General features: G+C 40.2%; 1 protein-coding gene across 2 annotated transcripts in view; it reads right to left on the reverse strand.

Moving 5' to 3' along the window:
• Window positions 1-9,498, reverse strand: part of tmprss4a (transmembrane serine protease 4a) — a 17,933-nt gene extending 8,435 nt beyond the window's left edge. The window contains exons 1-8 of one of the 2 annotated variants that reach the window (XM_061680972.1): window positions 9,443-9,498; window positions 7,666-7,789; window positions 7,255-7,586; window positions 2,429-2,480; window positions 2,203-2,346; window positions 1,139-1,291; window positions 925-1,051; window positions 718-837 (exon numbers count right to left, since the gene is read on the reverse strand). In XM_061680972.1, the coding sequence (XP_061536956.1) occupies window positions 718-837; window positions 925-1,051; window positions 1,139-1,291; window positions 2,203-2,346; window positions 2,429-2,480; window positions 7,255-7,260 (602 nt within the window). In that variant the 5' untranslated portion in view covers window positions 7,261-7,586; window positions 7,666-7,789; window positions 9,443-9,498. Of the gene's footprint in view, window positions 1-717; window positions 838-924; window positions 1,052-1,138; window positions 1,292-2,202; window positions 2,347-2,428; window positions 2,481-7,254; window positions 7,587-7,657; window positions 7,790-9,442 lie in introns of both variants that reach the window. The other variant, XM_061680971.1, reaches the window with a different exon arrangement.
• Between the last annotated feature and the right edge of the window lie 3,562 nt (window positions 9,499-13,060).

The raw sequence follows: 13,060 nt of genomic DNA on the forward strand, positions 1-13,060 counted from the left end.
GACTTAATATTTATTAATTCATATGTTTCTGCTATAAGTAAAATATAGCATTGTTAAAATTTTTATTTGGGACTTTTTTATTACGACAAACCATTTATAAGTTTTAACTTGACTTTCTGTTTTACGCTTGTAGCCTTTTATTTTGAAGGGTACGCACCGGAACTCAGCATTTTGGCACGAAAAGTAACTTCCCACTCCACCAGTGTTTGTGTTTTTGTTTTTGTTCTTCGAACAGTGGATTGTGATACCTTCTCTGCCCTGTGGATGTTGCCAAACCATTCTGTCTAGCAATTTAAAGAAAGATGTATCCAAACTAATCCGGAGAAACTTTATCAAGCAACAAGACAATGATCCAAAACACACTGCCAACACAACAAAGGTCTTCATCAGGGGGAAAAAGTGGAAGGTCTTAGATTGGCCAAGTCAGTCATTGGACCTTAACCCAATAGAGCATGCATTTTACCTCTTGAAGAGGAGACTGAAGGGAGAAACACCCATATTGTAAGCACGAAGAAAATCGCTATGAGTTTGGTTTGTAAGAACTCAAGCCAAATAAAGAATTTGAGGTGAAATAGATCAGTGATTGTGAGCCTGACCTCACTAATTCTGATCTAGACAAATCTTCCAATGTCAATTCCTGTCGGTCCCATTTGGTGTCCCAAATCTTATTCATAAAGTGTAGTTTCGCTCCTATCTAAAGACATGTGTGATACTCACTGGTCAACTGCAGCATGGTGAACAGGCATGTTTTCTGTCCCCGACCTGAGTGCAGCGAATGGTCCAGATTTCAGGTTAGATAATAATGTGTTGACTGGGACTTCGGTGCTTTGAGGTTTACTACCAACAGCGGAAGGGGACCATGTTAGAGATCTGATATGAGGTATGCTAACTCTCAAATATGCTGACACTGTTCATATAACTGACTTTGTGTAACCCAGTTGCGTGCACGTTGTCTGCGTGTGCTGCTCAGTCCAGCCTTCGCTACACAGGCTCCTCCATCCTGAGCTGGGATTGTACACCTGCAGGACACTCTGATGGGTCATGAGCCGCACTGCAAGGAGGAAGATGCGGGAGAGAGTTTTTTTTCCTCAAAGTTGTGCTGATAAAAATAAAGATGGAGGTGCTTCCTTGGATCTACCTGGAAAGGTGCTGTTGACCACGAGTCTTGACAAACACGTTTGTTCATCTTCCCCTCCAATGCAATCGTCCGTTCCATCGCACGCTTTATCTAGCGGGATGAACTTAAACGACTTTGTGCAAAAGAAGTACTTGCTGTCAATCAGCTGCTTTACTAGAAGGAAGAGGAAAGAAATGATTGTGAAAAGGATGACTTGATTTCACGATGTGATGTACAATACCTTCCTTTCCACCAAGCAGTCCAATTTAATTGGATTCAGTGTGGTATGCAAAAGTTGTCAAGGGGACCAAAATAACTGATGTGCGTGCACCACTTTCTTGGCATCTTGCTGCAGCATTATCAGTCAGGGTCCTGAGCTGAGCCCATCAGTTGGATCAGAATTGACAACCGTGTCATGGTAAGCTCGCCTTCGACTAAGGCGTGTCCCAACTTGTGGTTCGCCTCTTTGGGAGGTTGGACGGCACCCCACAAAACTACAAGTAGAATCTGTCAAATGATGAACACAGACCGGCCTGCTCCCTCAGTGGTGGATCAGGCGGAAGATGTGGCACCTTGAACGGCTGTCAAGATCGTAAGCTTCTTGGGGTGCAATCAGATCTCCATGTTAGAGATCCCTTTGGACTCGAATTGACGAATAGCTTGAAGTATGCTACTGAAAGGGTGGAGCTACATTGTAGACTGAACATAGAAATGTTCTCAGTAGCCCCTTTTGCGCTGACCATCTTCCTTCTAGATTACTGTCCTGTGTGTAAGGTACCGATGCGGATTTCACTGTAGTATCAATATCAAATTCTTGCTGAAAGGAGCAGATGAATAAATCCCAGCTTTACTGTTACATCTCTGATTTGGCAATCTCTAGTTCCCTTCTTTTTTTAAACAATTGGAGGGTTACACTGCTGCTATCACCACATTCTGCAGTAGGAAACACAAGCCAGATTAGGGTATCCTATTCCAACCTGTACCATAGTGAACTGAATAAAACTGTACCCCTAGGTAGAAAAATGGTGAGAGAAATGAATGTGACATTGTCCTCTCTTTTAAAAGCACTACAGCCCATGACTCACTGAAGTATGCCGCGGTGAGCAGGATCCCCAGCAACACCACAACTGCTGCAACGGTTAACAACACCTTCTTCGTCTTAGATGCCTTCTCTTTCTGCGTTTTAGGAGCCGTCATGGGCCTTCTGTGGCGGCCTGGCCGTGGAACCACTGCAAGTGAGGAGATAGACAAATGAGGACTAATTACACAAATATTCCTGAATTTTGACAGTGGGCCAATGAGTCACCTTACCTATGTGCGATGGGTTCAACGGTCTTGTACTTTCTTCAGGTGACTGAGCGATCTGGCAACAGAACAACAACAAATGGTGAGCACAAGTGTGAAACAAAAGGCTATGTAAGGGTGTGTTAGGTTAGGTGCAGCTGTGTGGCATCGGCCATTTGCTATTATTTAAGCTCCAATGACTTCAGCAGCTATGAGCATGTGTTTTGAAATGGATGAGAAGTGTCACGTGAAAGCTTATTCCAAAAATTTCAAATTAGAGGTGGTAACTTCCTTCAAGATTGGCTGGCAACCAGTTCGGGGTGTACCCCGCCTCCTGCCCGATGACAGCTGGGATAGGCTCCAGCACTCCCGCGACCCTTGTGAGGATAAGCGGCTCAGAAAATGGATGGATGGATGAAATTTCCTTCAATACTACAAAGTAAGAACAACAATCCTAAAACGATTCTCAACACACGAGAATACTTTAGAACTACCCGTTTTTGTTCAGAAAATAGTAGAACTACTCCCACAAAACAAAAAAACTCCTTTCAAACGTATACAAATTAATCAAGTACTAATTCAATATACTTACCAATCGCAAAATGCGGAAAAGACTTCTGAGTGTCTACTGACAATGATTGCTGGGCACAAATCTGGAGAAATACATTCTCAATGACAACATTTTGTAATTTACAGCTAGTCCAGTTCAAAGTACCCCATAGAGCACACGTTACGCAATATAGTTTGCATAAAATGGGCTATTCAAACGCAAACATATGCACTTATTGTACTGAAAATGCTCCAGACACTTATTTTCATGCTCTTTGGCATTGTACACCTGTACAGCGCTTCTGGTCACTAGTTACACAGAAACTTTGCTCAGTTTTGAACTTTAGGATTCCGATTTCTCCTAATCTTTATCTGCTGGGTGATTTAAAAGATATAAATCTTCCAAATAAACATGCTCAACCAATGCTTATAATTCTAGCAATCGGGAAAAGAATATTGTTAAACTGGAAAGATAAACTAGCTATCAACAGTTCCTCATCTACGGTCCATAATATCATCAAAAGGTTCAGAGAATCTGGAGAAATCACTGCATGTAAGCGGCAAGGCCGAAAGCCAACATTGAATGCCCGTGACCTTCGATCCCTCAGGCAGCACTGAATAAAAAAACGACACCAATCTGTAAAGGATATCACCACATGGGCTCAGGAACACTTCAGGAAACCAATGTCAGTAAATACAGTTCGGCGCTACATCCGTAAGTGCAACTTGAAACTCTACTATGCAAAGCAAAAGCCATTTATCAACAACACCTAGAAACGCCGCCGGCTTCTCTGGGCCAGAGCTCATCTAAGATGGACTGACGCAAAGTGTTTTGTTAGTTTTCTAACTTGACTAGCCTTGACCTAAACCCTATCAAACACCTGAGCGATGAACCACAACAGAGATTTTGTAAGCCGGGTCCAACATCAGCGATCTCTGACTTCACAAATGTTTTTCTCGTACAGCCTTTTTGTAAATTTTAAGACAATGCAACTCTAAACCCTCCACAGAGTTGTCACATAACACAACACTCACCGCACAAACCCACCAAGAAAATCTGAACAATGCCTGTTTAATGCATAACTACATTGATTTCATGTTGAAGAAAAGCATTTCACAAACTTTTTATGCCACACACCCTCTTCATCTCCCAGATACAGGTCATGGTTATTTTCAAAAGCAAGCAATATCGCAGGTACAGAACACAAGAACCCTTTGGCAAGATATCATGTGTGTCCTAGTTGCATAATTGTTGGTAACAGTTGGTCTTGAGTGTAAGGTCAGTTCCACAGCTTTGATGCCTGTGTTTATTTGTGGTTAGCACTAATCAAAAATTTCAAATGGCTTGAGCAAAGGTCCAGTTGAACTGAAAAGATTAACGAGTAATAATTTCACAGACAGTCCACGGAATTGTGTTCACTTGCTTGTATTCGGTGAATATTTCAATGGTCTTTATTTCAACTACTGTATATGGGTTTGATTAAAGAAACACACTTCTTCCTTCAACTTAATTCCAATTGCATTATTTTGGTGAAACATTGCAGACATTTATCTGAACCTTTTAGTTGATAGTCGCATACTAGTCCATTTATGTAACCCAGTCAATTCAACAGTTTGGTTGGTCTCTTGTTAATAAAAACATAAAGTCAAAATCGTTGCTATTTCAGCATTCAATCTCACTCAGTAACACACAGTCTGTATATGGAGCTTCTGCCATTAAGGCACAGGTATGTTCCCAAGCTGTGAAAGATGAGGAGCAAGTACCATTCAGGGTACCATCTATGTGACAAGATTGCGCCTTGACAATCAATATTGCACAATATGTACAATATTGTAATTGTTTAATATTGTATAATATGATAATTGTATACTATTGCAGTTCTTTTGGCTGTCTTGGAGATCAGATAGTCCAGATCTCTGGCGCTGATTTTAGACCATCCAGCATGTCACATGCCATTTTTTCAAAAGCCCTTTTGTGATTTTTTTCTTTTTCTTTTGAGGAGGCGCACTAGCTGAAAAGCACCTTGCTTAAACAAAAGGCTTAAGGCGTCAAAGTTTTTACCTGCCAGGGTGGCCTCTGCTTAACCTAGTGGCCTCTGCTTAACCTAGTCCCGGGCGTGCTGGAGCCTATCCCAGCTAACATCGGGCAAGAGGCGGGGTACACCCTGAACTGGTTGCCAGCCAATCACAGGGCACATAAAAACAAACAACCATTCGCACTCACAGTCACACCTACCGGCAATTTAGAGTCATCAGTTAACCTACGATGCATGTTTGTGGGATGTGGGAGGAAACCGGAGTACCCGGAGAAAACCCATGCAGGCACGGGGAGAACATGCAAACTCCACACAGGCGGGGCCGGGGATTGAACCCCGGTCCTCAGAACTGTGAGGCAGACGCTCTAACCAGTCGGTCACCGTGCCGCCTAATACCGTAACATCATGATTTTTTTTCATGCCTTGCGATTGGCTTGCAACCAGTCCAAGGTGTACCCCGCCACTCAGCGAATTCACCTTTCAGCTCCAGCTCACCTGTGACAATGAGGACCAGCGCTTTGGAAAATGGATGGATGGACTTTTTTGTGAAATTACGACCATAATCTAGGTCATGTATGACTTTTTTTCTACTATAATCTATTAACGCTTTCTTGATAGTGCATGACATTGTTTATATTAGTCATGGCGTAACGACAATGAGATGCAATGTAAACAGAGAATTTGTCATTTGAATGCAGAGATGTTGAGTCATGCTTTTCATAGTTTCAAGCAGGGCTGCCTTAAATGGACTTCAATGTGAAAGTCTAAACCAGAGAAGCCCTTAGAGATTAGAAGTGAAACAGGTGAAACAACATCTTCTTTGAAATACTTTTGTGTATTTCAGTGTACGATGGAATTCCTGTTGGCCTCTTTTTGGTCCTCCAGATTGGATGTACTGTAATCTCTGCATCATTTTTTTAAATCTCTTATCAAGCTTGTACACTGTCAGGTGATCATTACAATTTACAGTTAGGGGATGTGTCGCGATACGAGTTTTAATTCATTCCGTGAGCACGCTCCTAACTGAACACTCGTTTCTCAAATCGCCTTTCCCCATCCAAATCAATGGAAATGCCATGAATCCTTTCCAGCCTCTCTCCCAAAAGAATGTAATGTGTTTCTTGGTAAGAAAAATAGCACTCTAAAAGCTTACCGTAATGACATAATTAAATCGAATGTAGATCATTAAGTTCAATGGACATTGTGCTTATCCTTCTGGTGTGTGCACCCTCTGCAGTAATATTAGTCATTGTTCGCAGAAGACAAATAATACTGTATATGCCTGTGCGTATTGCTATATTATTTGTCTTGTTCCACTATTTGTAATCAAATATTAGTTGCTTAAAGTTTATAACACAGATGCTATTCGTTAGCCTGTCTATGGCATTTCCCATGGTGTTAGCATTAGTGTAGCAGACTTTAAGGCAAAGAAAGCTATGTGGTTGTTTTAAGTACATGATGTGTAATTCTTTTTATTTTATGTTTAGTTTGACAGTAAACGTCAACTGGGGGAGGCAATAAACAGCTCGAAGCCTCTGTTTTGCAGAATTGTTCACTATCTGCCAAACTGCTTCTAGTTGTTGAGTTGAGTTCACTGCAGCAATACAGGGCTCTTATGACACATTTTTGCTCGCAAGTCAAAACAGAAGAATTGGCGGAAGAATAACTCGTTTCTCGAAAAACTCATAAATAGGGTCTCTCATATCGTATCTCAAGGCACCACTATATATCATAATTAAATAGGTACTATATCCAAACCTCTCTGAAAACATAACCACGATAGACTACCGTGTGTTTAGTAAACCGAAAACCCACTGTGTGCAAACCTCTATTAAAACACACAAATTTCAGAAAATGGTTTAGAAGCATGCAAAGGCACCATAGGCAAATTCTTACTAAAACCACTCAACGCAGACGACTGAGCTGCTACTAAAACCACTTTGTACAGAAAACTATGTTTAGTAGCATTTAAAAGGCACCATATTCAAACCTCTGCTAAAACATAACTCATGACTAACAACTTTGTGTTTAGTGGCAAAACATAAAACAAAACTCACGACTAACAACTTTGTTTAGTGGCAGGTAGATTGTAACTTCAATCGCTGTTGTGAATCAGTATTTGCCGTTTTACAGTCTCCGTTAAGGACTAGTTGAGCACACAAAAACCCATCAGCCCTTTTGTGGTTTTGTGTTTGTGAACAAACTGGATGATTAGATAAAGGCTACTCGTTTTACTGAAAGAATTTCCACTTGTAACTCTTTACTCACCGACATGATGCAGTTATCAGTCTATGTTAAACTCAGATGACAACTGTCCACAGAACCTCCTGGGAGGTGGCACCTCCAGAACCTCACAGTCCACCGAAAATGCTGTGTCCCCTTCCTCTCCTCTCTCTGGCTTCAACTCCAAACACCTGACTTGATTTTGTGTTACTCAGGAACTCCCTCACGTTGTCTTTCTACAGCACTGTAACCGAATCCCACTTTAAGGGTGTCTGGACTTGGGCCTCTCTGCAACCTCAGGCCTGTCGTAAGGTGCTGTGTAGCGTTGGGTCTCGAAGCTCCGCAGATTCAAAAAGAGAGCGACCTGTGACCGAGCCCTGTTAGAAAACAAAGCAAAAAAACTATTCCAGGTAACCTGACACTTGAAGCCACTTCTCTCAATTCCTACCTGTGCACCTTTTTCACTTTAGTCCCTCCCACGCATCCACCTACTCCAAACCAGCACTCTTGACGAATGACTGTCTCTTCCGCTTTGTCTTCTTCGCACTTCATCCTCAGCTCCAGCGGCGACCTTTCCAAACTGTACGATACCCAAACATCCACCCACATAGCTGTTTCTTACACATTGTTGACACTTATTGGCACAATTGACATCCCGCGCTTTGCGCTAAATGCCCACAAGAAAACACACACATGCACGGACACATGAACACACACAAACCACACCTTGAGCCTTAGGCCTGTTTTGTTGCCTTTATGGTTTTGACTGTAAAATCAGCTGATATCAACTGTATGACTCACAGTGTGTGCCACGTCTCACACCATGTTCACCACAGTAATGCTCACATGATGGTGGAAAAATGCTCCCAGCGCTAACTGCATGTGAACAATCTCACGAGTATGCCGCGAAACAATAATTTTCAAAGCTCAATTTTGATTGACGTGGTCAGAGAGGTATTTGTACAATCTGTCTATTCTTGTGGTTGTAGTTTGCAATGATGTAGATACTGAGAGGTGTTTACTGTAAATTGCACAACCAAATATTACAATGTGAGTACAAATCAATGTAGCTCTGCTCATAGTAAAAATAGTGTTAAATAATTCCCTAAAAACTAAGCATGATTAGATTTGTGAAAGTTAGGATTATTTTTCAATGAGCGCTTAATAATATCCAGGTGCACTTTATGGTGTTGTTCCAGATTAAAGCATAAAATTCCAAAAACAACGCCTTTCGGATTTCACACAGTGTGACTCACACAAGGTGACCGTTTATTTAAAACTGGAGTCTGAATTTTCAGACCTCTGATGAGGAAATTAGTGCAGTCAAATATCACACGAGGCAAAATGATACAACCCAACTTCCTCAATATGTAAATATCTGACGTCACACAAACAACGACGGCACCTACTGTGAATGTAATGCTTGACAACATGCATCAAGGCCATAATCCTGTTATGTCATAAAATGAGAGAGCAGCAATAACAAATCCTTTTGAATCGTCATTAACTGTATACAATTTTTCCTGCTCAACTAAAAATGGATATAAATATAACTTGTGATATTTTTATTATAATATTTCATATTCATTTAAATTATTTCACTTTTTTTTTTCTTATTCAAGGTAGTGACTCAGTTGACTGGGCATGGCACCCAAGTGCCCTTATTGACCAGCCATCACAAGAGCCACTTTGAGGACAGACCTAAGCTCCAAATGGGATATTTCCTACTTCTCGGTAGTCTTCTCCTTCAATAAACGCTTACAAAGCGCTGTGGTCACTAGGTCATCATCAACAACAGGGAAGGGGAAAATAAATAAACATGCCTGGGCGTGTGATAGAATGACTGATAAGAGCTGGAGCGAAAGAGTCATTGTCATAAACAAGAGCTGGTTGCGCTTCTTTACCAGAACTATTAAAGCCACCAAACCTTTGCACTCAAGTCCAACTTTATGGGTTCGTGTTTTTACAAGTAGATACACACGGGTTCTTTGAATTTCTTTTTTGATCAACAGAATACAGTTAAAAGACATTTACACCCTGCAATAAAAACATGACGTGATTGTGTTTAGTGTGTCAAGCTTGTTAAAATCCAGTGACTCCAGGATTTTAATAAAAAATTTTTAAAACAGCTCCTTTGAATAGGAAACTTGATCTGGTACAACTTACAGTTTTAAAGTCACTATGGATGATGCTTGTTAAAATAGAGACTTAAAAAGGAAAAGGTTTTGCAAACCTCAGGTAAGACGCAGACCTCAGGTGTCCATCCGTCCATCCATTTTCTGAGGTGTCGCGGGAGTGCTGGAGCCTATCCCAGCTATCATCGGGCAGGAGGCGGGGAATAAAAATAAATGTTAAACCTGCTGAGCTAATTTCAAGAAACATCAGGACTTGCCGAGCAGTTTGTTAAATATAAAGGACAAAATAGTTTTAAAACTGCTTAATAACTTCAGGAGTTGCAGCAGCAAAAAAATAAAAATAAAAAAATATATATACATATATATATATATATATATATATATATACGGATAAGCGGTAGAAAATGGATGGATGGGTATATATATATATATATATATATATATATATTCAAACTTGCCCATCTGGTGACCTTGAAAGGCGCAGTAGCTAAAAAGAATAAAGAAAGACGAAAACATTTTCAAACTACATTAAATATATTTATGTTTGCTTGTTTGGCTAATTTCAGGGGACGTGTTGAAGCTAAAAAAACCCAAACGTGTTTTTAAACGTTTTGGGCTAACTTCAAAAAGATGCAGCAGCTTGAAAAAAAAGTAAAGACGTTCCAGGGATCAATTTCAAAATGAATTAATATTTTCAAAAAACAATCAGGTTTATCAGTTTGAACATTCAATCTTGTCTTTGTGGTGTATTCAATTGAATATAGATTGACAAGCAAATCATCTGTTCTGTTTTTATTTACATTTTACACAATGTCCAAACTTCATTGGAATTGGATTTTGCACTACTGCGTGTTGTGCAAACTCACTACTGAGAATTTTTTTCTGTAGACATCATTTGTAAGTCCAGAACTATGGAATAAGTGCCAATGGTCACAGCATTAAAGAGGCACACTAATGAACAATTGGATACATAGTGTTGAGACTTTGAAATTTCACAAAGACCTGGCATTGACTTGTAAAGTTTTTGCGAAAATTGTATTATTTGAGTAGAGCTTGTCTTAAAATTTTCAATAAATACAAATAATAATTAATAATTTTGTTTTTGAACTCTAGCTCTTCAATATATTTGTAAAATTGGGTAGTATATAATACTTCAATATGGGTCATGCTTTTGATAGCAAAAAAAACCCAAACATGATTGGCTGACTTTTTTTTGTTTTTTTTGTTTTTTTTAATTCTTCGTTCATTAATTTTCATCCATTTCCATCCGTTTTCAACACCGCTTATCCTGGTTAGGGTCGCGGGACCCTGGAGCCTATCCCAGCTGACTTCGGGCGAAAGGCGGACTACACCCTGAACTGGTCGCCAGTCAGTCGCAGGGCACATATAGACACGGACGACCATTCGCACTCACATTCACACCGTCACTGACTGGGAACTGAACCCACGCTGCCTGCACCAAAGTCAGGCGAGTGTACCACTGCACCATCAGTGTCATTCGTTTTCCGTTCCGCTTATCCTCACGAGGGTGGCGCGGGTGCTATCCCAGCTATCTTCGGGTGAGAGGCGGGGTACACCCTGAACTGGTCGCCAGGCAATCGCAGGGCACATATAAACAAACAATCATTCGCACTCACATTCACATCTACGGACAATGTAGAGATTTCAATTAACCTACCATGTATGTCTTTGGGATGTGGGAGGAAACCAGAGTACCCGGAGAAAACCCATACAGGCACGGGGAGAACATGCAAACTCCACAAAGGGGAGGCCGGATTTGAATCCGGGACCTCAAAACTGTAAGGCAGATGTGCTATAACCAGTCAGCTACCGTGCATACAGTCCAGCTTGGGGTTTTTTTTTTTTTGCATGTTTTCTTTTATTTTTTTTTCAAGAAAGTTGTTTTTTATCAGTGTTGAATAACCATTTTAAGAGATGTTAAATTGGGGGGTCTTAAGTAACGTCCAGTATTTTCAATCTCAGAAAGATTTAATTAGATAAGACTATAATATATGCTTATTAGTATAGGTATGGAAGTTGTCAATGACCTGTGTCATGAAACAAGTGTAAAATATTGTACATCTTGCTGTTTGTTCATATAAATCAAATAACAATTTTGAAAATGTTTAAAAAAGAAAGAGAGGAGAGTTAACTTTGCTTAAACCATATGACATTTGTACAGCGGTATACAGAAAGAAAAAAACACTCTGTGGGCTGCTGCTCATCACACACACTGGTAAGCATGACTGGCATTGATTTCTAAAAGAGACATGAATTGAGGATGGATCAAAGGTCTCTCTCTCTCTGTGTGCGTAACAAAAAGTCATGAAATATGTTTGGCAATCTAATGACACAATAACAAAGTGAACATGAATTTACTACAACTCCAAATCTGCAAAAGCCCTTTGTTAAGAGAATGCTCAATGATCAACAGAATTGCTCGTTTAATAATCAACGACACCCCTAAAATAAACAGGAACCCAAAATTTAAGTTTATCTGCTTTATATGCACCCATACCTGTGTTGTCTTTAACAGTGCTACTTCTTTTTCAATACAGTATCCAAAGCTTGAATCCGTGAGCTAAAGTAGTCCCAGTTCTTTCTGTAGAGTTACTCAGAAGTGCTTCATCCCACTTATGTACTCTCCACTGACACACACACACAGACACACACACACACACACACACACACACACACACATCACCACTTAAACCGTTTGACCAACATCTCCATGCCTGGACCTGCCGTTGTGTAATTGGACCGTTGTTCTGTTAGCCGCAAGAGGAAGTGCATCTTAGCTTTAAAACAGGACTGGTTAATGATTAAAAAGCTCATTTAACCTTACCTGCGGTCACAAGAACGCATGTTGTCCCACCCTTAAGTCACTGTTGGGGTTCACAAAAAGTTCAATCATAAAATTCAGAAGAATGTAGCTGTCAACCACTTCCACACAAGTGTATGTGCGATAACAACAACACCAAAAAAAACCTTCAAGTCAGGCTAACTCAATATTTGGTGGTAGTATTTACAAAGGTTGCAAAAGTATTCCAACTCACATTTAAAGATTATTGGTGAAAAAAACATCTGCAAAGACTGAGAACTACAGTATGCAGCAGTGAGTTGTGGAGATATCATCTCCAAATCCTGAATTTACAATAATTAAAACTCATTCATGTTGACATGGATATTTGAATTCAACAGTCGTCAATGGCATGAGTGAGTGAGTTTAACTCATGCGTATAGAATGATAAAATTACCCACTTGAGCAAACTTTTGCCAAATGCCTTTTTTCTATGTGCCACATCCCGATATACTTTTTATGTTCTCACAGCCCTGACAAAAGTAATTTATTTAAAGATTGACAAAGCAAATTTATGGCAACACTGTAGCGTGTTGAGTTTCTGATCATGTGAGAGCTCAAATGAGTGAAACAATTGTTGACACTTGATGTAGTATCAAAGTACTCGTTAACTGAGGGTGAATTGTAACGAAAGGGCTGTCAGTGACGACAAGGACGGCACTTTTGACATGACCCTATGGTAGGCAGAAAGACAACAACAAGGCAAGATGGACCGGTTTTAAAGAATGCCTGCTATGGGGAACATGAACACGCAGATGTAAGTTGTAGGAAGAAAGTGCAGTAGGGAATATTCAGTTTGATCATTAAATATCCATCAGTCAGTTATTGGATGCTTTTCGAAAGTCCAGTGAGAAAA

Source organism: Phycodurus eques, chromosome 7 (assembly GCF_024500275.1).
Source record: "Phycodurus eques isolate BA_2022a chromosome 7, UOR_Pequ_1.1, whole genome shotgun sequence".
NCBI lineage: Eukaryota > Metazoa > Chordata > Actinopteri > Syngnathiformes > Syngnathidae > Phycodurus > Phycodurus eques.